Below are 26,018 nucleotides of genomic sequence, written 5' to 3'. Positions count from 1 at the left end.
AACAGGATTTTTCTACTGTTAACTGCTTTTAATTGGCTCCTGGGCTTCAGTGACGAACACAAAGACTTTTGTGAATCGGGCAAGGGTGAAAGGTTATGTTTAGCTGTTTGCGATAATACCTTGCCCAAATTCAGAACTGCACACATGTGGGGAAACACACCAACCCAAAGCCAAACACAAGAGCAGGCAGCTACAAGATGCAAAAGTGCAGCGCACATGAGGCCAACACGCAACAACGGGGGTTACACATAGAAACAACGCACTGTATTTCAAAACGTGCTTTGCCAAGGAAGAGATGACGTGCAACTTACACATCCACAATAATAACCATGTCTTTTGGAGAAGAGGCTCCCTGGATGTACCTGGAAGGGCAAAGCAAAAAAAGATTACTTAGAGAATAATATAAAGGCATTTGCGATGCTAAATGAGTGGAGACAAGCAAGATCTCATGAAAAAGACAGCTGGGGGGGCGGCTATCTGTAGTGCAGCAGGTGCAGTGGCACCGGGGTCAGGAGGTCTCAGGGGACCACTAACCCTTAGTTGTTGCTAATTTTACTACAAGATCAGCAAACGCCGGGGACACGTCCTTGCTGGGAGTGGACCAGGGTTCACGCCATAACTGTCTGCTATGCCTCGGCTTGGAGGTGTGGGGGGTGGGGGGAAGGGGGAAGGCAGTATGGAAAGCAGCACCAGCATCCTGTGACAATCAGACACATGCACTCCTGCTCCCCTCTGAGATCCTTAGAAGGAAGCTTTGAAAACAGAGAAAGGGGATCTTGCAGCAGCAGACAAGAGACCCTCGAAGAGCACAGATATGGAATCTGCCAGGGAGGGGAGCTTCGTCCAGGGAAGAAAGCATCGGCAAGGAAAGGGGGCATCTGCCAGGGAGAGTGAGCATCTATCAGAGAAGGGGAGACTCTGGCAGGGAAGGGAGCATCAGCTGGGAAGCCAGCACCTGACAAGAAGGAAGCATCTGCCAGGAAAAGGGAGCATCTGCCAAGAAAAGGGAGCATCTGCCAGGCAAAGGGAGAATCTGCAGGGAAACGAGCATCTGTAGGGTGGGAGCATATGCCAGGAAGGGAGCATCTATCAGGGAAGGGGGCTTTGCAGAGAAGGGAGCATCTATCAGGGAAGGGGGCTTTGCAGAGAAGGGAGCATCTGCAGGGAAGGGGGCTTTGCAGAGAAGGGAGCATCTGCAGGGAAGGGGGCTTTGCAGAGAAGGGAGCATCTGCCAGGGAAGGGAGCATCTGCAAGGGAGGAGGCAATTATAGGAAGTGGGAGCATCTGCCAGGGAGAAAGCATCTATCAGGGAAGGAAGGGGGTATTTGCCAGGGAAGGGGGGGGGCATCTGCCAGGGAAGGGAGCATCTGTAGGTAAAGGAGCATCTGCAGGGAATGGGGCTTTGCAGAGAAGGGAGCATCTGCCAGGGAAGGGTGGCATCTGCCAGGGAAGGGAGCATCTGCCAGGGAAGGGAGCATCTGTAGGTAAAGGAGCATCTGCAGGGAATGGGGCTTTGCAGAGAAGGGAGCATCTGCCAGGGAAGGGGGGCATCTGCCAGGGAAGGGAGCATCTGCCAGGGAAGGGAGCATCTGTAAGTAAAGGAGCATCTGCAGGGCATGGGGCTTTGCAGAGAAGGGAGCATCTGCCAGGGAAGGGGGGCATCTGCCAGGGAAGAGGGCTTTGCAGAGAAGGGAGCATCTATCAAGGAAGGGAGCATCTGCAGGGAATGGGGCTTTGCAGAGAAGGGAGCATCTATCAAGGAAGGGAGCATCTGCAGGGAATGGGGCTTTGCAGAGAAGGGAGCATCTGCCAGGGAAGGGGGGCATCTGCCAGGGAAGGGGGCTTTGCAGAGAAGGGAGCATCTATCAAGGAAGGGAGCATCTGCAGGGAATGGGGCTTTGCAGAGAAGGGAGCATCTGCCAGGGAAGGGGGGCATCTGCCAGGGAAGGGGGCTTTGCAGAGAAGGGAGCATCTATCAAGGAAGGGAGCATCTGCAGGGAATGGGGCTTTGCAGAGAAGGGAGCATCTGCCAGGGAAGGGGGGCATCTGTCAGGGAAGGGGGCTTTGCAGTGAAGGGAGCATCTATCAAGGAAGGGAGCATCTGCAGGGAATGGGGCTTTGCAGAGAAGGGAGCATCTGCCAGGGAAGGGGGGCATCTGCAGGGAAGGGGGCTTTGCAGAGAAGGGAGCATCTATCAAGGAAGGGAGCATCTGCAGGGAATGGGGCTTTGCAGAGAAGGGAGCATCTGCCAGGGAAGGGGGGCATCTGCAGGGAAGGGGGCTTTGCAGAGAAGGGAGCATCTATCAAGGAAGGGAGCATCTGCCAGAAAATCCTTTTCTTTCAGTCTCTTTCATTTGTCTAAATCCTGTGTTGGTCACCAGTAGGGAGTACCTAGCCGCTCGAGGACGGGCTGCCCTGAGGGGGTTGGCTCCGGAAGTGGCAAGAGTGCACCACTGGGAACTCAATGCCCTGGCTGGACGGGTGGATGCTGGATGCTGGATGGTGTTGGATGGGCAGACTGGCAGCCCACTCCGTCGTGGTTGGTCGTACACGAAATCAAAGTAGTCACCTAAAGCTGACCATCTATTCATCATGGTTCATCATGGGTTGTCAAGGAACATAAAAAAGGAGATTATGGATGAGTAAACGTACCCTCTCCAGATGACCCGAGCAGTGAGCCGGCAGAGGGTTCCCTCTACCGGCTACTGCAAGTCATTGCACTTCCCTTCTATGAAAATGAAAGCATTTGTCAAGTGGGTCGGGGGATTTACCAGCGAGAAAGCATCTCCAGGGGGTGAGTGAACTTGTAAATATGTTTTTCAAACTATGATGGGTTTGTACCTTTGATGTATATACAGAGTCCTGGGAAAAACGAATCCCAAAATCTAATGGTACATTTACAAATCGTGTTTTGTATTTATTATTTATCATAAATACAAATGAACAAGAGAACATTCAAACAGTGCCTTGAATTTGGTGGCTCTTTTGTGAAAGCACCTGCCACACCAAACATTGTGTCATGTCCCATTGTGCGGGAACCCTGACAGCACTCACCCACCCCAACAAACCTGACTTTAAAGTATACTATAGAGGGTAATAAGTACTATAGGGAAAGAAATAATGCAATGGGAGTAAAGTGAGCCAACAAGATGGGGACAGATCAATGAAGGGCGGCAATAGCTTAGCAAAAATGATTTCTTTTTTTATTGTTGCTGTTAGAAATATAATTTTAGTGTGGAACAGTACAAGTAACGGAAATATTTCAATTTCAGCTCATACAACCACCTCTGAAGAATGAACGTTTACCCTTGGTTTGCACTGTCCAAACTTGCAGTGTGAAGCACAGAACTGAAAGTAGACAACAAGTCTGGTCGTTTCTGGGACCACCCTTGAACTGGGAGCGCCGGCGTGGTACAGCCAAAAAAGAACACGTCAGGCCAAACACTACCTACCATGGGATTTAGGAGAAACAATTCAACTGCACTCTAGTTTAACACATGTTCAGCCCAACCCGTGGAAGGAGACAGATTCTGATTTTGTAGTAAAAGTAAGTGAGAAAAGTGAGATCTTGTCCGCCTGGGCCATGAAAGTTAAGGGAGGCTGGGACTGGTTTTAATAATACAGGTGTGAAATGTGCCCCCAGTGGTCTACAGATGCTACTTAATGAAAGGGGATCAGCAGTTCCTGGCAGCACCTGATTAATCCATGTCTGCCAATGGAAGGCGGGCGGCCATCTTAAAGAAGGCCGGCAGCCATCTTTAAGAAGGCTGTCAGCCATCTTAGCCAAAATTCACCAAGGAGCCTAGGGGGTTCTATACCGGCCAGGTCAGCCCTCCATGAAGAGGCAACAGAGTGTCTTTTTCATTTGAGCAAACCCACAGCATAGAATAAAGGTGAACCGCTAGTGTTGGTTGTAGCTCGTTTTTAGTAATAACAAAGTGGTCCTTAAATGTTGGGGTCCACTTTATGGGGTCAGGATTTTTTAGCACTAAGAATAACAATTTAGTGTTTACAACCAGTAATTTCACGACTGGTTTCACTGTACATTCACCACACTCGCACATCATTATTATTATTATTCAAATTTTTCTTTTCTTTATGGTACGGGTGTGCTGATGATGAGAACCTGAGCCCACTGGTGAGAACCAACCAGTGGACTCCCATGGTGTTACTTCCGTGAGGCACCCCTTACCTTTGTACACATTTTTTTGTATTCTTTGCACTTTATTGGTACTAAAACCTGATCAAGGTGCAAAGCTGCTATGGACGCATGTTATTGACTAGATTCAGGGGGAATTCTTTCTTTAGAATGATAACTTTTCTGGTGGAGAATTGTTGGACAGGAGAAATGGATTCATGTCCCTGTGATAATGTGTCAAAACAGTCAACTTTGCACTGTACACTACTCTGTAAATTCTTTTCTGTCCCAAGAAAGAGATTCCTTCTTCCATTGTTAAAGTATTGGGGTCTGAGACACTGTAGGGCTGCCTTGATGAAATTACAAATGCTAGAAGATGAATTAATTATGCACCTTGTTTTATCTTTTTTAAAGTCTGTAATTAGATCCAGGAAAACAATGAATTTACTGCCTAGAAGATGTAATTGATATTTTTATTTCCCCTTTTAAAATGTTTTCTTATAATGTATTTTTAAACTGTCTGTGCTTTTATGATTGTTCTTTTAGCAAATCGAATAAAGCTGTTTTTTGACTTTTTGACTTTAATAATTTGTGTATTGCGGGATTTATTTATCACACTAAACACTGGGTTGCACTTACAGACAAAGTTGTGGCAGCCATAAATAGACATTAGGTCCATCTGTATCCGTTCTAGCATCTAGGTCAGGTCACTACCGTGTTTTGAGCCATCTTAACCAAGGCAGAAGTTACAGAGTACCCAAACGATGATGGGCACGGACATGTGTGCGGGCAGGAGCAGGAGGTGCTGACACCACCATGAGGCCGCACCCCAACACTTACTTGTAAATACTGACTTGCAACAATATCGGTTGTAAGATATCGACTTGTACAATATCATGTTATGGAGATGAAGAGTTCAAAGAGTACATCTGCATTCCGCTATTTAGTCCACCGTGACAATATTTTATATTTATTTATTTATTTATTTTTACATTTGTATGGCGCGCAGCTACCCAACAACGGTTTCCCGGCGCCGATGACAGGAATGAAGCGATTAAGGTTGCATGGGATTTGTGACTGATGGATTATTTCTGGAAAAGCCAGGTCTTTAAATGCTTCCTGAAAGTGACATAACTGGTTTCTTTGCGGATGTGGATAGGGAGTTTGTTCCAGAGTGGGGGCCTAGGACAGCGAAAGATCTTCCTCCCATTCTCGCTAGCCTGAACTTCGGGATGGAAAAATTTGCAGTATGTTGAGAACGTAGTACTCTTGTCGGGATGTAAGGGGTTGCCAGGGTTTGTAAATATTTAGGGGCGGTACCGGCTTTGATCCTAAACATATAGCTCATGGCCTTGAACCTTATGCGGCTCTCCACCCTGAGCCAATGTAGGTCTTTCAGGTGATTGGACACACTGGAGGTTTTTGGGATGTTGCAAAGTAGTTTTGCCGCTGAGTTCTGGACCAGTTGTAAGCGGTTTATGACAGCTTTGTTTGAACCCAAGTGTAGGATATTGCCGTAGTCAAGACGAGATGTAATAAGTGCATTGACTACGGTCTTTTGCGTGTCTGGGGGTAGCATCCAAAGGATCTTTTTTAACCATTTCAGGATCGTGAAGCAGAGTCCAGCCACTTTGTTAGCCTGTTGCTTCATGGACAGGGTGTTGTCAATGGTAACCCCCAGGTTTCTTACTTGGGTTGTGGGCGTGGGGATGGAACCAAGCTCAGGTGGCCAGTGAGTTGTGTTCCAGAGATCTTTATTTTTCCCCAGGAGGAGGATTTCCATCTTGTTTCCGTTCAGCTTTAGCTGGTTTGTGGACATCCAGCTGAAGATGTTGGGGAGACCTTGTTTAAGACGGGATGGGCACAGTGGGTTAGACTCTGACAAGGAGAAGATGATTTGAGAGTCATCAGCGTATGTCATGAGGGTGAGCCCTGATTCATCCGCTATGTCGGCCAGGGGCCGGAGATAGAGGTTAAAGAGCAGAGGGCTCAGGATGGAGCCTTGTGGTACTCCGTGGGGGGCGCTAACCGTGTCAGAGCAGGCTACTGAGGATGTAATTTGAAAAGTTCTCTGTGACAAGAAAGACTCAATCCATTTTAGCGCATCCCCCCTGATGCTATATTTCCCCAGTCTGGTCAGAAGTGTGGAATGGGAGATGGTGTCGAACGCCGCACTCAGGTCTAATAGAATGAGTGCGACTGTCTGACCATCATCTAGGAGTTTCCTGATGTTTTCGGTGACTCCTAGCAGGGCTGTTTCCGTGGAGAAACCAGCTCTAAAACCCGACTGTGATGGATGGAGAAGGCAATTTGCTTCAGTAAAGATGGTGAGGGCAGAGTGAATATGTCTTTCCAGTAGTTTAGAAAAGATGGGGAGGAGTGAGATGGGTCGGTAATTCTCAAGGAGTTTCGGGTCGGCAGTGGTTTTTTTTAGAAGTGGACTGACCATAGCGTGTTTCCACATTGCAGGCACTGTGGAGAGCTGGAGGGAGGAATTTATAGTTTCTGCAATAATGGTCAGGGAGGGAACATCCAGTTTTTTAAGAGCGTGGACCGGAGCTGGGTCCCTTGGGGAACCCGATTTAACAGTTTTGAGGGTGGAGATGAGTGATTCCAGGGTAAAGGAAGGCCAGGATTCAATGATGTTGATGTCATTTGACCAGAGGGGGACTGAATCAGCGGAGTCTGGGATAGGGAGATTGTTCCTGATACCTGAGATGATGTTTTCAATTTTCTCATTGAAAAAGGAAGCGAGATCTTGGCATTGTTTTTTATTAAGTGGGCAAGCTGGTGCAGCCGTTTTCTCCCCAGCAAGGTCTTTTACAGTGTTAAATAGCATTTTTGCTTTGTTTGACGCGGTATTGATGGTATTGGCTACAAAAAGGGCTCGGGCTTTAATACAGGCTGAATGATATTCGTTTCTAGCTTTGTGGTATATGGCTTTTTTTTCGTAGGCGTAGTCTTTCCGCCATTTCCTCTCGAGGTTTTTGCATTTGGATTTAATGGTTTTCAGGGACTCATTAAACCAAGGAGCTGGGGGGCGATGAATATTACTTTTTACTCGAGAAAGGGGGAGACATTTTCCAACGGCGTTTTCTATCCAGGAGTGTGTGGCCCGAGCAATACTTTCCATGTCAGTGCCTTTGCTCGGCGAATGCATTTCTAAAATGTCGTTTAGTTTCCCAATGTCAAGAAGTTTCCAGTTTCTTATTGTGGATATAGGCCAGGCGGCATTTGTTTTAGGAGGTGTTGGTAATTGCAGACAGAAGTGGACAAGATGGTGGTCTGACCAACAGATTGGGATAGTATCGCTCCAGCTGAGTTCAGGAATATTTGTGAAAATGGGATCTAGCAGATGCCCCGCTTTGTGAGTAGGTCCAGAGTTTAGTAGTGTTAAATTCAGAGCTGCTAGATCATCGAGCAAATTTGCGCAGGCCATATTTGTGGGGTCGTCAAAGTGCAGATTGAGGTCTCCCAGGAGGGAGAAGTTTTTAGAGGCGAGGTGGAAGGGAGAGATGTGGTTCGCCAGATTAGCGGCCCAGGAGTTGGCATACCCGGGGGCCTGTAGATTAGGATGCCCGAGGCTGTAAAATTAGGGTTAAGGGTGATTTTAAACGAGGCTGCTTCACAGTCAGGGATGTGGACGGGTTCTAGTGTGCAAGTAAATTCTCGATTGAAGATGATAGCAATTCCTCCTCCAATGTGACCTTCTCTATCTCTCCTGACTATGGCATAGTCAGGGGGGAGGGCAGTTGCTATGTCAGGGCCAGCGCTCTCATGCAGCCATGTTTCTGTGAGAAAGAGGGCGCTGGGTTGGTTATCGAGTAGAAGATTAAATATATCTAGTTTGTGCTGCGGTAGGGACCTGCAATTCACGCTATAAAAGGAGAAAGCACGGGTCTCAGATTTTGCTCGCAGTATAGGCATTGGCTTGCCAGGTTTGGGGTCTGGATGGGGCTGAAAATTGGTTAAAGTCAGGTTACAGTTTTGGCAAGCTGTACTACTAGTGAGTGAGGGCAATAGCACACTGCAGTCATCGTGTTTTATAGGGCGCAGGCTTTTGAGATATGCAGCGCTCATACCTGTATGTTGGCGCCCCGATAGGGTGTTATTCCGTGCCCCATGCCCCGTACTGTCCCGGACGGGCCCAGACGGGCTGGTCTTAGGCTTGTCTTTGGCGCGGCTATGGCACGGTCGCAGCGCGTATTCGCTGCGCGTCATAGAGAGCGTCTGGCTTTTGTAGAGGACGGGCTCATGAGCTCCGCCTCTAACCACTCAGCCAATCGGTGTCCTCCTCGGCCTGGGAGCCGGAAGAAGGAGCCTCCCCGCGCCCTCCACTCAAACAAGCCTAGCGCTTGCGGTGGAAACGGGGCTGCAGGAGTGATGTGGGGGTGAGTGAAGCAGTATTTCAAATATTACATTTTATATTTCAACACAGTGCAAATTTTTTAAAATCAATCGGCGCAGTGTTCAGTAAAAAATATGTCACGCTAACTAAAGCTAAAATCGTTTAGTGCGCGCTATTCCAGGTGCAAGTAAAATTATCAAATGGGCAATGTAAATCGTTATGTATTAAACATAATGCTGCATGTTGATAGTTGGCGTTGCCCCAAAAAATGCGACAGCGATGAAGTGGAAGGCTGAACCTGCGCCTGTGGTGTGGGTGCAAAAGCAGAGTCAACTAATCTTGTGCATTCCAGGGGGGGGCACGGGTGTTTGTGCGAAGGAGGAATAACCACCACCAAAAACAAACTTTAGGAGAACGTCGACCATCTCGAAAAAAATTGGAAACTCAAATCGCATCTCACAAGTGATAAATCATTAATTGCCTCAAATCTGGTAAACTCAGGGCTTTCAGTGGGCCGGGGCTCACCGTGCCTGAGCACCAGCAGTTTTTTTAGGCCACGCCCATAATTGCATTGACCACGCCCCTTTAAGGGACCCTTCCGTTTTTTTCCCACTTAAAGCCCTGGGTAAACTCATAGTTGAAAAAAAGGAAAGAGCTGGACATTAACTTCAGTTCAATAAACAGGAGATTTCCCTGGCACAATCAATTCATGGATAACAATGCCAAGGAACTAAGCCTTAGACTAGAACGCAAGAAGTAGACAAGTGGAGGACCCCTTTATCCCTTCATTACAGGGTGCAGAATACCTAGCATTTGTGGGTGTGGATAACTTTGTGACATCCCACGATAGCACTGACACAGTCAAACCTGTCTATAGAGGCAAGGCAGATTAGAAGCAGAATATTCCACAGCAGCTGTGTGCTAAACTCTATTTCACAGTTGGATGGTGTTTCGTTGCCCGCGTTGTCATCAGGTGGAAAGCGGCTTTGTGGGTCCCTGTGGGAGAAGGTAAATCAGAGAAGGAAATCTTCACTACAATGGAACCTGGTGAACATAGATGATGGAGTGACCGGAAGTGCACTGGTCACTGGAAGTGGCATTGGGAGGGATTGTGTGTGGGCAGCCTGAAGACGTAGAGGCAATGTGTAGACCCAAGACCCATGGACACGGGTCAAGAACCACAAGAATGTGGGTACGGCTGATGGAGGGAGGTGACTGGGTGGTATGATTTCGAATTTGGGAGGGAGAAGATGTTTGGGACAGCAATACACATCATCATGGCACTGGGGGTGGGGGGGGAAGAGAAGAAGGGCAGCGAGAAGTTTACACAAACTTTAGGCTCTAGACCCCAGGAAGCAGGTGCAAGGACAACAATTATGTGGGCATGGCTGATGTAGGGAGAATGAAGGCTCACAAGAAAGACTGTGAAAGGGGGAGGAAGAAGATGGCCGTGGCAGCAGTAGGGCCAAACTGAGAACACAAAGCAGCCCTGGCAATTCTATCCGACCGGGGACCGGCCCGGGCAGGGGGGGGGGGGATGGTGGGCGAGGGTGCTAGTGTGAAGCAATGCTGCCTAAATAAACCGGCCCCCATCACTGCTGATTTTGGTACAGGGGGCCGATACTGCAGCACTGCTGAAAAAAACAGCTCTAGTAACTAAAAATGGTCCCCACCGCTCCAAAACCGCCACCCACCCTTCCAGCCCCCGGTGAAACGTCTGATACCCGCTACAGCCAATCCGGCCCTGGGCAGCAGTACACATGAACCTGCAGCCGGGAGGGGGAGAAGGGGAGCTGTGAATATGAGTGAGCACGGTAAGAGCAGGGTCCAAACTAAAGGTGGGGGCGTTGGGATAGTGAGCAGACAAACCATGCTGGCGACCAGATGGTAGAGGAAGGAGAGAGAACTTGCTGACATGCGCGTGAAGCAAGATAAGAGAATGAACAGTGTTTTTTTTTATAAGTGACATATTTAATCACATCGGAATGATCTTGGGACCAGACGACTTAAATGTTCCTGTGGTCATAAAACCGAGGTGTGTCAGAAATGATGCGTCTACCTAACAAGAACAGTATTAACATTTAACAATCTGGGCAGAACGGCTCACAGTGTTCACCTTGACTGCCAAGGCTCACATTAACATTTATCTCTGTGGAGTGAGATGGTCTCATGGCCAACACCTTGGCAACCAATGGCCCATATTAATATAATGGGCCGCCGACAGGCGCGTGGTAGGGCTCAGGATCGGCGGACAGGCTGTTGCTCACCCCTCACTGTATGCGGCTAATTGCTCATATTTAGCACTCCGACTGCTCATAGACTTCGTCTATGTTCATCGCGACGAATGGAGGGCATCGTTTAGCAACACTTGGGACAATGGTCGCGGGGCTGCGACACGCGTGCGCTGGTATTTTGCCACCTAATGAGCTACCCCAAGCATGCTGGTTGATGCCCCAAGCGTCATGATTAATAATGAGGCTTAGCACCCTCGTGACAACGACAACATTCCACACCCCATGCACTTGGCTTTGAATGACCACATTGGGCACAATAGCAGCTGATGACCCATAATGAGGTTCAGCACAGTAGGCAGAGAGCTTCTAATGGGAGACATTCAGCGCTATGAACACAGACATAGTCAGACACACTCAGCACACGGAACATTGAGGTCTATCAATAAGAACCACCAGTAAGGTGCAAAGAGTAGAGCCAGAAATCGTCAGTCCGTGTATTGCACAGAGGGTGCTCAGCAACCAGAAGCAGTGGTAGAGTACTGCAACAAGTACTAGGGGCAGAGGTGCAAGTGATTGCCCACAACACCATGGTGGGGGAACTGACAATGGTCACCATCAACAATGATCGAGAGAGAGAGAGGGATGCCAATTTCCAGTTCTGGAGATTAAAACTGGAAATACTATCCAGCAAATCCCTAGGATCGGATATATTCAAAATGATCCTGCTAAGCTTAAATTCTGAAAAACTGAGTTCATCTTACAGAACAAGTCGAATGATGATCAGCAACAAATTAACTGGCTCTCTGGTGGACTCCAGTCTATTGGCTTCACCCTCTCACCAGTTTAGGAAGTGGATCTCTTGGAATCTGGTTAGATAATCATCTCACGTGACTTCACATACTGCGCACACTATGACTACTGACAGAGCCACACTGCAATCACTAAAGAACTCAGCACCCTTTTAGAAACTCTGGAGTTTGGATTACCAGTACACGCCCTGGTAGTTTCCTGCATTGATTGAGGCAACAACACCAATTTGAGTCACTAAAATCAACCTAGAACCTCTAAAAGCAGTCCTTCACTGAGTTGTAGGCCTGGTATCCAATACAAAAACGTATGGTCACTTCAGCCTTGTACTAAGGACATTTTATTGGCACTCTCTGGGTTGGAGGCAAAAATTCGAGTCAGCCTGCATAGTCTTCAAGAGCAAAAACAACAATTGATGGACACAATGCCGAACAATGTCATACATGATTCACCCCAGTACAGAGATCTGGGCCTAAATCCAACCTTTTTTTCCTCACCATGCCATTCCGGTTTGGACCCAGCCATATGCAAATCAGTCTTGACCGTGCACACAACGGGAACAGTCAAGCCCGAACTGCCAGGCCAGGTCCTCCCTGGACTGGAAACAAGCATCCTAAGACCGGTTTCGGGCTTTCAGCCCTTATCAGCCAGGATAGCTTGACTCCAGTGGCATGGATAGCACAAGACCACATCTGGGCATGCCCGTCCCATTCTGGGTGACAAATGGAAAAACAACAATTGGTGGACAGAATGCAGAACAATGTCGTACATTCACCCTAGTACAGAGATCTGGGCCTAAATCCATAGTTTTTTTGCTCACCATCCCATTCTAGTTTGGACCCAGACATATGCAAATCAGTCTAGACCCTGCACCCAATGGGAACAGTCCAGCCCGAACTGTGAGGCCAGGTCCTCCATGGACTGGAAACAGGCATCTTAGGACAGGTTTCAGGCTTTCAGCCCTCATCAGTCAGGATAGCTTGACTCCAGTGGCATGGAGAGCAAGGGACCCACGTATGGGCATACCCGTCCCACTCGCGGTGACAAACGCAAAAATAACAATTGATGGACAGAATCCTCAACAATGTTGTACATTCACCCCAGTACAGAGATCTAGACCTAAATCCATCAATTGTGTGTCTTTTGCATAATCTTCAAGAGCCTACAAGATAAGAAACCAACATTCCTATACAAATCTCTAAAATATCTGAGGGTCAAGCAAAACTCTGTAAAAATATTCTCCATCTCGAAACACAGGATTCCTACATCCGTGGGGTTTTAACCAGTCCTTTTTGGGGCTCCTCCAACCCTTTAGAACGATTACCAAAAAGCATCAAATGAACCAATGGCCTGCTTTCTTTCGGAAAACATGTTTTCTTTTTATTACAGCTTTACCTAAATTAGCCCTTTAAAAGAAGAACAAACAATATTAACCTTTCAACTAACTACCAACTCTATTTTTGTAGTCAATGTTGAACATCTAACCTAATGATCATTTCCCAATCTCATGTCCAGTCTTTATGACTCCACTTATTAATTTGTTCCTCCTTCCAAACTTTCTCTCAGTTTACACTTCGCTTTAATCTTTTTTCTCCGATATCAGTTTGATGACCTGGTTAAAAAATTATGTAGATCCTGGATTCATCTCTAATTCCTGGATTATGATTTCTTTCTGCAGTTAATGTCAAGTTTATGTTAAGAGAAGTATGTTCAACTCATTTGTTAGATGTAAAGTTCACTGACACATTTCGATAATGTAGTGATATATAAAAAAGCAAATAAAATAAATGAACAACAATAACTTCAAAAAGCAACCAATGATTCCAGTATGTACCAGAGTGAGAGATGCCAATGATCACCACCCTGAACACCACAAGCAGAGCGGCCGGTGATCACCAGCTGCACTACAAAGAGAAGACTTCCACTGACCAGCAGAAAGAGAGAGCTGCCAAAGATCCCAACTGCTACCACAGAGATGCCAAAGCCACGAGTAGTCAACAAAGAGGGTTGCCTGTGACACACTTCAGTGCCCTAAGAAAGGGCTGCCGTTTATCCCCAGTCAAAACCCAAAGGGGCCACCAATTATTCCAGGAAGTACCATACAGAGAGCTGCCAATTGGTATTATGGAGAGAGGACGGCGGCTGCCAGATTCAGGACCACGGATAGGGCTTCTAAGACTCAAGTTCAGTGCTATGGAGAGTAGACTGGTAAGGCCCATGTTAAGTGCCAGGGGCAGTTACTAATACTTATATTCAGAGTTATAGGCCTGGGATGGCAACTACCATATTGAAAAGGTGTAGAGATCTGGCAATTCCCACTTTCAACACAATGGGGAGAGGTCTATATGTCCCGATGGCTATCATGTACAGAGGGCTGTCAATGCTAGGTAGTAAACCACTGGCAAACAGTTACAAACCATTTTCATTCAGTGCCCTGGAGAGCGGGCTCCCGACCCCCACCCATGAAGTACCATTAACGAAGAGCAGCTAATGCCCACAGTCCGAACTATGGATGAGGGATTCTACAGGGGTGGGCGGAGCTCAGGGAATTTTATTCCGCAGAATTCCGTGGAGTTGCATAAAAACACAGGGAGATTCCGCTGAGTTCTGTGAGCGGGCATAATTCGGCAGGTTTTGCTGCTGGCGCTGAATTTTAGCTCTGGGAGTTTTTTACGCGCCAACTGCACCATGCAGCACGCCAGCGTGCACTGATTCTTTCTGCCGCTCGAGTAGATTTTCTACTCGAGTGACAGCTTTATCAATGCGAATGGTCGCGACTTGCTGTGACCGCCCACATTGAGAAAAACTCAGGGGATGTGTCCTGGTGCCTAAAAATCGTACTTGAGGACGCAAATCCGCACAAACTATCTTAATGATGGTGGCCGCATGCAAGAAAAAACCCTGCCACATGGTGCTTGGCACAGTTCTGACTAAAAACTCCCTGATACTTTTGTAGTGCAGAGTGGACAAAACTCTGTGAGCTCCACTGGCGCGGCACAATTTTCTGCCCACCCCTAACTAGGAGTAGAGGACCGCAAATACCGACATGTGGCGAGAGGGCTGCTAATACCGACATTCAATCCCATAGGTAGCTAACATCCACAGTGAGTAACCAGGCAGTAGGCTGGTAATACCGTCCTCATTACCATGGACAGAGGGTTAATACTCACAGTGCCACCTTCCAATAATCACATTCAGAGCTATGGACAGATGGGTGACATTAATTAGCCCTGACAGAGGGGCGTTAATACTCACAGTGCAATCGTCTCAGAAACACACTCGGAGCTATGGAGATGGATGACATCAATCACCACGGACAGAGGGCCGTAAATACTCACAGTGCACGGTCTGCTAAGAAACAGGGGAACATCCACTACGACGCGGTGTTTACACCGCACCACCATTACAGCGCTGGTTTTACAACGCAAGTCGGAGGGCGCTCTAGGCTAAGGAATAGTAGATTTACTATTCCAACACCTTCCCTACTGTACGTAGGCTGGTGTTGTAATAGTAAATCTTACTATTCCTAAGTCCAGCACCCTACAGCGCAAGTCGTGCTAACGACTTGCGTTGTAAAACCAGCGTTGTAATGGTAGTGAGGTGTAAACACCGCGTTGTATTGACATACAACCTAAGAAACATGTTCATTGGTGTGGACAGATGGCTGACAGTAATACTCACAGTGCACGGTCTGCTATGAAATATGTTCACTGCTTTCGACAGATGGCTGACATGAATTATCACGGACAGAGGGCCATTAATATTCACAGTGGCACGGTCTATAATAAACAGGTCCATTTCTATGGACAGATGACTGACATTAATTACCGTGGACAGACAGTCGTTTATACTCGCAGAGTCACACTCTAATAAACATATTTAGTACTATGGACCCATGGGTAGCTTTAATTATCGTGGACAGAAAACTAGTGATACTCATAGCGCCTCGGTCTGCTAATGAACATGTTTATACCATGGCCAGATTACTGCATTTAATAACCTTAGAGAGAATGCCGTTAATACTCACAGAGCACAGTCTGCTAATAAACACGTTTATACTAGGAACAGATGGCTGATATTGATGGCCATAGACAGAGGGCCGTTAATACTCACAGAGCAAAGTCTGCTAATAAACACGTTTATACTAGGAACAGATGGCTGATATTGATGGCCATAGACAGAGGGCCGTTAATACTCACAGAGCAAAGTCTGCTAATAAACACGTTTATACTTAGGAACAGATGGCTGATATTAATGGCCATAGACAGAGGGCCGTTAATACTCACAGAGCAAAGTCTGCTAATAAACACGTTTATACTAGGAACAGATGGCTGATATTGATGGCCATAGACAGAGGGCCGTTAATACTCACAGAGCAAAGTCTGCTAATAAACACGTTTATACTAGGAACAGATGGCTGATATTGATGGCCATAGACAGAGGGCCGTTAATACTCACAGAGCAAAGTCTGCTAATAAACACGTTTATACTTAGGAACAGATGGCTGATATTGATGGCCATAGACAGAGGGCCGTTAATACTCACAGAGCAAAGTCTGCTAATAAACACGTTTATACTAGGAACATATGGCTGATATTGATGGCCATAGACAGAGGGCCGTTAATACTCACAGAGCAAAGTCTGCTAATAAACCCGTTGAGTGGTACGTACCGGCGGCTGACAGTAAGTACCGCGGACAGAGGGACCTTAAAACTCACAGTGCAACGATCTGCTAATAAACATGTTTATACTAGGAAATGATGGCTGATATTAATGACCATAGACAGAGGGCCGTTAATACTCACAGAGCAAAGTCTGCTAATAAACCCGTTGAGTGGTACGTACCGGCGGCTGACAGTAAGTACCGCGGACAGAGGGACCTTAAAACTCACAGTGCAACGATCTGCTAATAAACATGTTTATACTAGGAAATGATGGCTGATATTAATGACCATAGACAGAGGGCCGTTAATACCCACAGAGCAAAGTCTGCTAATAAACCCGTTGAGTGGTACGTACCGGCGGCTGACAGTAAGTACCGCGGACAGAGGGACCTTAAAACTCACAGTGCAACGATCTGCTAATAAACATGTTTATACTAGGAAATGATGGCTGATATTAATGACCATAGACAGAGGGCCGTTAATACCCACAGAGCAAAGTCGGCTAATAAACACGTTTATACTTAGGAACAGATGGCTGATATTAATGGCCATAGACAGAGGGCCGTTAATACTCACAGAGCAAAGTCTGTTAATAAACACGTTTATACTAGGAACAGATGGCAGATATTGATGGCCATAGACAGAGGGCCGTTAATACTCACAGAGCAAAGTCTGCTAATAAACACGTTCAGGGGTATGTACCGGCGGCTGACACAATACCATGGACATAGCGGGCTGTTAATACAGTGACTCGGTCTGCTAATAACCATGTTTATACCATGGACACTCAGATGGCAGATATTAATTATCACAGACAGAGGGCTGTTGACACAGAGCACAGTCTTCTAATAAACACATTCAGTGGTGGGGACCGACGTCTGACAGTCCCATGGACAGAGGGGTCTGGTGATAAACACATTCGCAGCTGCTGGCAGACAGCTCCCAATGCTTACGTTCAGGACCACGGACAGAGGGGTCTGGTGATAAACACATTGGGAGCTGCTGGCAGACAGCTCCCAATGCTTACGTTCAGGACCACGGACAGAGGGGTCTGGTGATAAACACATTGGGAGCTGCTGGCAGACAGCTCCCAATGCTTACGTTCAGGACCACGGATAGCGGACTGCCGCATCTATTCACTAGCAGCCTCTAACGCCGCGCTGATATCCACATGAAGCTATCCGTACCGTGCGCGCAGGCCTGCTTGCCCTACATTCAGAACAGCGATAAAATGCCTGCTAATGGCTCGCATTCAGGAATCGGAAAAAGGAATTTTTTTTCTGCATGACGCACATTCATCACTTTGGTAGTGCAAGAGTCGTATTCAATCAGTACTCCATTTGTGTGGAAGACTAAAAATGGGCTACTCAATTATTTTCCACATTACCTGGGGCATTCAATTCTACTTAAAGAAAAAGAATCGTGCACTGAGTTAAGCCGCTGATTCATGTGAGCAATGCAAGAAGTGTAGGGGCTGTGCTAAAACGAGCAATTTGATGGGTTATGTCACCAACACGCAGACATTTTTGGGATTTTACCTCTAGGTGACAGGGCTATATCACTAATACTAGCCGCGGCCGGGCTTAGAGTAAATGCCAAGACACCCCTGCCCACTGAGCTAATCGACCACGAAAACACAAAGGCGTGGGTCAGAAGCAGCCAGTATTCTCATCAGGGAGCGGGGCGGAGGGGGCACACAGGCACGGGTACATCTCACTCACACAGGCATTCACACACTCAGCCGTACAGAAAACTTGCTAATAAATACACATATATTCATACATACATGCGCGCAAAAAACCACCAAAAAACATAAAACTTGTCTTAGCAGTGGCCCTTGACAGGGAAGCCACTGAATGAATGAATGAATGAGTGCATGCTTATATAGCGCATGGCTACCCGAAGGCATCCCAGCGCTTTAGACCAAAACAAGTAATCACCGCTCAGCGAAACAGAAAGGTCTTCAACCGTTTCCTGAAGGCGAGATGGTTGGATTCCAGCCGAATACATTCGGGGAGCTGATTCCAAAATTTCGCTGCATGAAATGAAAAACGCCGGCCACCCATGCGTGTCCGTTTGACCCTAGGGACTATCAGCAGGTTTTTGTGGTTAGATCTGAGAGATCGCGGAATCTGATTGTGACGAAACATAGGGCGTAGGAGGGCCGGGCCATTATCTGTAGTTGACTTATGGGCCATACACATGGCCTTGAACCAGATCCTTTCCTGCACCGGCAGCCAATGAAGTAGTCGCAGAGCCGCCTTAGCAGAGCTACGTCTAGGGACATCCATAAGCAGACAGGCCGCACAGTTCTGCACAGACTGCAAGATTTTGATTGTGCCTGAGGTTCCAGGAGGATTGGGACTGCTGCCTTCCCTCATTGGCTGATCTAAGGACAGCAAATGAGGAAAGGCAGCCATCCCAATCTTGTCACAGAGTTGGATGGGGTCAACGAGACTGCTGTATATTTACTCAAGTGACAGAAAAATTGGTCACGGACACAGATTTGACTCATAGGACATTCCAACCAGGAAGCAGAAAGGATGAAGATAAGATGGGAGCGCAGCGTGCCATCTAGTGGTACAAAGCTGTATCTATGCGGATTTAGGAGATAACAGGGGCCAACACTGGGTGGATAACAACATTGGGATACTGATCAAGCCCTGATGAAGTGCCACAGGGATGAAATGCGTTGGCTGGGCCAAATGGATTGCTTCTGTCAAATTGGCATTTTTTAAATAAAACAGGAATCAAAGCAACTCGCAAGACTCCTGAATAACTTTTATCTGTCACATCATGACTACCTGATCTATTGCTGGAGAACGGTTTAACCATCTGTTGATTTTGTAACAGATAATCCTGTATAGAATTGAACAATCCTTATCATTTGTTATTTCTTGCCCTTGTGTTGAGGTGGTCTCTTGGTAATGGGGTCACAAAAGTAGAGGGTTGGAGGAAACAGACTTGGTATTAATTACACACCAGTGCACCATTTGAAGCCCACATTGCCAGTGTTTTTTTCTCTAGTGCTAATAAATACACATACATTCATACATACATGCAATCGTGCAAAATACATAAAACCTACCTTAACAGTAGCCCTCCAACAAGGAAGCCACTGAGGTTCCATGAGGATTGGGACTGCTGCCTTCCCGCATTGGCTGATCTAAGGTCAGCCAATGAAGAAAGGCAGCAGTCCCAACTTCCCTCATTGGCTGACTGACTGACTGACGGTATTTGTAGAGCGCACTACTGCCGAAGCGTCTTGGCGCCAATGAGGAAAGGCAACAGTCCCAATCTTGTCACAGGGTTGGATGGGGACAACGAGACTGCTGTGTATTTACTCATGTGACAGAAAAATTAGTCACTGACACAGGCTTGAGGTTGGATTTACAGACTATCCTTTATTTCCACTTCGGAGACTATCTTTATCGGTGAAGTCCAGTGCTTGAAATCCTGCCACCCATGTGGGTCAGTGGCGGCAGAGACAGTACCAGCAATGAATGCTGCTCTTTTCGCCCTCTCCCTCTGTGTCCTGATGGCTGCACAGGAGGAAGGAGCCCCTCCTGTCGATGCAGTTATCAGCATCTTCGGACCCCAGGTGGAGGAGGGAGCCTGGAATTGTCTGCAGAGATTCCTGCTAGGATGATCAAGAGATTGCGAGGGTCTTGTGCCGAGTGGCCGAGGTCAAAGCTTGGTGTTGCTGGAGGATTTGCTTTCCTGCTCCTGCCCGGACACTTCAAAGATTGCTCTCTATTGGACCTTCTTCTCAATCCCTCAACCCTTCTGTGTGATTGGCACTGCATATCTGATTGCATTGTAAGAGTCTGCAGTAAAAGTGGAGTGCCACCTGAATGGGAGTGCCTAAAAAGAATGTAAATGCTGGGAAAGAGACGTTAACATTCTGGGAAGAGAGCATATGCTAGAATTTGAATCAATGAAGTTGAGTGTGCTCAAGGGACGACGTGCTCTGACCCCAAGTGTTGCAAAGTCATCCTGTGCCCAGGGCAGTGTGCTGTTCCATAGGAATGCCAGGCCAGAGGAGAAGTCTTAAACTATGCTCTTCAAAGGAGAGAGCAGAGACCGTTGTCATTTACAGCTCTGAACTTCTCACCTTAGGCAGATGGTAGGATTAAAGAAGGTATGAGCAGATGCAGGGGGAGAGACTAAATAAATTAGCCATCCTAGGGGTGTGTTTAGCCAGCTCGCACCTACTTGCTGGAAAATCAGCCATTATGGAAAGGGGCGACCATTCGGTCCCCCCGAACGTATGGTGGAGTACCGCGATCCCCCCGGGAAGCCATCTTGGGCGGGAGGCGAGTCTCGGCTGGTATGCCCGAAGCGGCGTAGCCGGGGCGCGCCTTTTCCCGCCCTGGAGTGGGTTGTCCTAGACACTGACGCACTCGGCCACGCCCTCGGTGGCGGGCGGGGGCGGGTTGACGCCCGCCCCGAAGACGGATAAAAGAAGCAACAAGCCAAGAAACATCCTCTTGTTCCTGTGCTCTGAAGCTGCACCTCCCCACTGCACGTGAGCTCAGGACGGAACGAAGAGCCAATTTTGAGCGTTGTAATCTTTCTTTTTGTTTTACAGATATCCCGTTTGGGAATGCCTAAGAAAATCGAAAAGCGGGTCAGTACCGATCAGATGCTCCGCATGCTCATGAAGGAGGTAGCCGATTTGAAGAAGCAGATGGCGGCTAAGAACGGGGAGGGAGGACCGAAACGGCCTTTGCCGGGAGTAGTCCCCGGTGGGAGAGGCAAGAGGTCCAGAAAGGGGGCGCTTGGGGGTGAAACTCCGGTCCCAGTTAACCCCGGTGCCGAAGGGGGGGAATCCGATCCCCGTGGTGGTCACCCCCGTGACCAGAGAAGATATGCCTCCCGAGTTAGCGGCACAATTGGCAGCGTGGTTGGGAAAAGATAACGAGGGCACCACGGCTGACGCCGCCCGGGCAGTAATGAGACAACTGCGGGAATCTAGGGAGGCTGCGAAGACACCTTCTTCTGTTACCCCGCCAGTTACGGCGGCGGAAAATGCAACGGGCCCAGTTTCGGCGGCAAATGCAGCTTCTGGTTCAGGTAAGCGGCCATTGCCGATCGCGGGGGAAGGGTCCGTACCTTCACGAAGGGAGAAGGTGGCTCAGCATGTTCCACTGGAAATTAAGGAAAAGATTTGGGCGAATGAGTATGTTAATATTTTTTCTTTGCTTACCGACCATTACGAGATGGAGCATGTTAAGAGCCAAAAGGAGCTCATGCATCCGAGTGTTTGGCGCGCAAAAATGGCCGCCTTTAAGGTTGACGAAAACATTGGTACTTGGGGCAGAGCGTGGGGCATTTTTACCTCCATCATGGGTGAGCGCAGGCCCGAGTTGCTGACCGAGTTGCCTATTTATCAATCGCGTATCATGGAGTACTCCGTAGCGTATGGGGGCAATCAGTGGTTCTGCTATGACAATATTTTTAGAAAAGCTAAGGAACATGACCCAGTTTTGACTTGGGATTGTTACGACTCCGTGTCATGGCAAAAAATGGAGAGTACTGGAATGTTAAAAGTACCATTGTCAGGGAGTAGCGGGGGTGAATCTTCCCGCCAATACTCTGGGACATCCTTTCGGACGGGTGCAGGTAGCGAGTACCACTCGAAGACGAGTGGCAACGCAGGTAAAAGGGGGATCTGTTGGAATTTTAACAGAGGTAAATGTACGAGGCCCCAGGGGTCATGCAAGTTCAGACATGAATGTGGGGGGTGTGGGCAGCCATCCCATCCTGAGTCCATGTGCAGAGCCAAAACGGGTGATAACGGTGGTAAGGGAAGCGCCAAACAGGTCTGAAATAGTCCGAGGGGCGACTTTACCTACTCCGATTGATACCATGGCAATGATTCCTTGGCTCAGTGAATACCCGGATCATGCTTCCGCTGGGGTGTTGCGGAACGGGTTTTCATATGGTTTCCGCATCCCAGTGGGGGATTTTCAGGGTGTAGCTAATTGTACGAATCAACTATCGGTCTTACAGCATTCGGCTGTGGTACAGGCAAATATTGGGAAGGAGGTGACTCGAGGTCGTGTCGCCGGTCCATTTGACTTGCCACCGGTGGATAATTTTGTTTGTTCCCCTCTAGGGGTGGTCCCCAAGAAGGACCCGGGTGAGTTTCGGCTGATACATAACTTGTCAGCCCCACGTGGTCTTTCCGTGAATGATGCGATAGACCCGGAGGTGTGTTCGGTGCGGTACGCATCTTTCGATGAGGCCGTCGCCATGTTGCAACGCCTGGGGCCCGGGGCGCTGATGGCAAAATCAGATATCGAGTCAGCGTTCCGGTTGCTCCCGGTACACCCAGACGATCAGCGTCTCCTCGGTTTTAGGTTTCAGGATCGCTATTACATGGACAGATGTATGCCAATGGGATGTTCTATATCTTGTGCCTATTTTGAAATGTTCAGTTGTTTTTTGCAATGGGTCTTCACAAAGAAGACGGGTTTTCAACATGTTATGCATTATCTCGATGATTTTTTGTTCTTGGGGGCAGCCGGGGATCCAGAATGTGGACAGGCTTTAAATGAATTTTGTGTCTTGATGAACCAATTTGGTGTGCCATTGGCGCCAGGTAAGACCGTGGGTCCCTCGACTTCCCTCGAGTTTCTGGGGATCGAGCTCGACTCGGTAGAGGGTTGTTTTCGACTACCAAGAGAAAAGGTTTTGAAATTCAGGGCATCCCTTGAAACATGTATCAGTGAGACTAAAGTTAAACTGCATCAATTACAACAAGTGGTGGGCCAGTTGAATTTTGCCCTGAGAGTAATGCCGATGGCCCGCCCCTTTTCCCGCTCGATTGCACAAGCCATGGTCGGCCTGAAGGAGGGTCATCACCGCACAAGGCTCTCGGCAGAGGTTCGCCAGGACATGCGCATTTGGTTGGCATTTCTTGCGGATTTCAATGGTCGATTAGTCTGGATAAAACCGGCGGTGTACTCTGAGGAGCTGGGGCTGTGGACAGATTCGGCGGGGAGTATAGGTTTTGGCGCCATATTCGGCACACAATGGACGGCTCAAAAATGGCCGTCATGGTGGCATGAGTGCGGATTGACGAGGAACATTGCTTTTCTCGAACTGTTCCCTATTTTGGTGGCCCTGAAAACTTGGCCTGAGGGGTTCCGGGATCAGTCTGTGGTGTTTTGGTCTGACAACATGACCGTGGTTGAGTGTATCAATAAGCAGGCAGCACGTTGCAAATGGATGCTGAGACTGCTTAAAGAAATTGTGTTATTGTGCATGCAGTTGAATGTGCTCTTTAGGGCAAGACATGTCCCGGGGGTATTGAACCAAGCGGCTGATGCGCTTTCTCGTTTCCGTATGCAGGCCTTCTGGGGTTTTCTGCCCGCAGCGGACCCGGTGGCAGCACCCTTTCCCGAAGCTCTCTAGTCTCTCGGTGCCCCGAACTACAAAACCTCGTGGGAGAGAGTTTAGCGCCCAGGTCAAGGAAGGCATACGAAGGGGCGTTCCGTTCCTACTGGTCCTTTTTGGGTTCTGCTAGGGGGGAGCTTTGGGGCCAGGAGGAGCTTGTCGTTAAATTTTTGCTGTCTTTACATCAGGCAGGCAAATCAGTAGCTACGGCCCAGAGGCATCGGGCCGCCATTTCCTTTATGGCAAAGGCTCATGGGATCCAGGACCCGACAGCGTCTTTCGTAGTCCAGAAAGCGCTACGGGGGTGGCAACGCTTGGAGGGTCGCAAAGCATATGAGAGGCGCCCGATAGGTCTGGATAGGTTGGCCCTGTTATTTTCCGTACTCCCGGCAACGTGTTCATCACAGTATGAGACAGTGTTATTCCGAGCCGCTTTTGCGCTAGCATTCCATGGGGCTATGCGGGTAAGCGAACTAGTGGCGAGGAACAAGCGGGATACGATGGGGGGATTGTGCCAAGAGCACGTTCAGGTCAAGGGGGAGACAATGACTGTCTCGTTTGTCAGGTCCAAAACCGATCAGGGTGCGTTTGGGGACTGCATAATCATACAGAGGATTCCCGGGTCCCCCATGTGCCCTGTGGTTTGCGTAGAGGAATATTTAGCGCAGAGAGTGGCATCATGGGGGGGGACCTTTTTGAGACACGCTGACACCACCCCACTGACAAGGTTTCAGTTCCAGCGGGTGCTTGCGATGTCGATATCGGCCGCGGGCTTGAACCCCGGCGAGTTTGGGACCCATTCTTTTCGGATAGGGGCTGCTACAGAGGCTACAGCCAGGGGTCTGAGTGTAGAAGAAGTAAAACGTGTAGGGCGTTGGTCCTCGAACTGTTATAAAAGGTATGTGCGCTTGCACATGTTATGAAGCTGTAATGATGTACTCACGCTTCTTGTTTTGTTTGGTTTTCAGTTGCGCAAGCCTACGAGGCGGGGCGGACTGTGCAGTCGACCCGACACATGGGGACCAGCGGTCAGACATCACCGGCTGGGAAAAAGGAGGTGTGGGTCGTGGGCCACTCATACGTGAGGCGTGCCGCGGACGTATTCAAAGCAGGTGACGTGATTCACGTGGCTGGGGAATACGGGTACAGTGTGTCCTTCTACGGAAAGGGCGGGCTCTGTATTGACCAGTTTCAATCCTTTTTCGAGGGTTTGTTAGGGCGGACAAGGTCACCGCCGTCTATAATCATAGTCCATCTTGGGGGCAACGATTTGGTGGCCACTGGTAGACGACTTCTTCTTGAGGCAATGCTTTCCACAGTAAGCTGGTTGGCAAGGAGAGTTCCAGGGTGCACAATTGCATGGTCCCACATGATCCCACGAAAAGTGTGGCGGGGGGCTATTTCGGTTTCTGCTCTGAATCATTCAGTAAGGAAAATAAATAACAAAGTGAGTAGATTGTTTCGTTCAAGTTCTCTGCATTCTGTCTCGCATGGTTGTATCAGAGGGGACAGTATGTATTTGGGGGACGGTGTTCATTTGTCCCGGGTGGGGAATGAGTTACTCATAGGAGACCTCATAGCCTGGTTAAAGAGTTTATAACATGACCTTTAGGCAGGAGTTGTTGTGGGGGGTCCGGATAGCCGGTCAACTATCCGGCCTGTGGCGGTAAGGTCATGATCGGTGAGCAGTAATTGGAAGATCCCTATGGGGGGGCGTCACCCATTACGGATGGGAGCGCTCGGGGGAGGTGGCCATTGGCCCCTCAACGGGGAGGCGGTCCCGTCTAAGGATAGGCCGCCGGAAGGAAAGGAAAGGTGGTCAAGGCCCCTTCCTGGATAGGAGGGGCTACGGGCCCTCCTGGGGAATTTCCCGGGGCCAGGACATCTGCGACGGCAGATGGGTAAGTTGTGTGGGGTTCGGGAGGGGGTTTACGCTACCTCTTAGACACCTCACACGAGTCCTCGGACGACCGTTAAATGGCGTCGAGTTCATTGGGGCCCCCGTCAAGTCCAAGGGAAATTGGTAGATGCACTTGAGGTACGCCTCTGTGCGGTTGGTCCTCTCACAAGTGAGGGTTGTATTTATGGTTTAGGGATCTGACACCGGTTACGACCTTGCCGTTGGCCCTTAACGTTAGGATGTACAATTTCAAGTCAAATGTTTTGTAGGGTGTTGGATCGGCTAGGAGAATCTTTGTATTAGAGATCTGTTAAGGTTAGCCAAACATCGTAATATGGAAATGAAATTGTACATAATATGAAACTGTTATTTTAATGTTTTGATTTTGTTTCATATTTTAATAAATACGGCCGGGAGGGTCACTCCCTCCCGCCTTCCAAAAGTCAGAACCGTTTCGGTTTCCCATTCTTGGGGATTGTGTTGAGAGGGGGTGGCGGGTATCTCAGCCATATGGAAAGGGGCG

The 26,018-nt window shown here is 48.4% G+C and overlaps 1 protein-coding gene across 1 annotated transcript in view; it reads right to left on the bottom strand.

Annotated features, from left to right (window-relative positions):
* CACNA2D2 (calcium voltage-gated channel auxiliary subunit alpha2delta 2) overlaps window positions 1-26,018 on the bottom strand; it is a 1,696,410-nt gene that overhangs the window by 414,850 nt on the left and 1,255,542 nt on the right. The window contains exon 9 of the mRNA XM_078661304.1: window positions 312-362. Within this exon, the coding sequence (XP_078517430.1) occupies window positions 312-362 (51 nt within the window). The remainder of the gene's footprint in view (window positions 1-311; window positions 363-26,018) is intronic.

This window comes from Lissotriton helveticus, chromosome 9 (genome assembly GCF_964261635.1).
Source record: "Lissotriton helveticus chromosome 9, aLisHel1.1, whole genome shotgun sequence".
NCBI lineage: Eukaryota > Metazoa > Chordata > Amphibia > Caudata > Salamandridae > Lissotriton > Lissotriton helveticus.
Note: the sequence above shows the minus strand (reverse complement) of the source record. Positions and strands in the feature narration are given on the sequence as shown.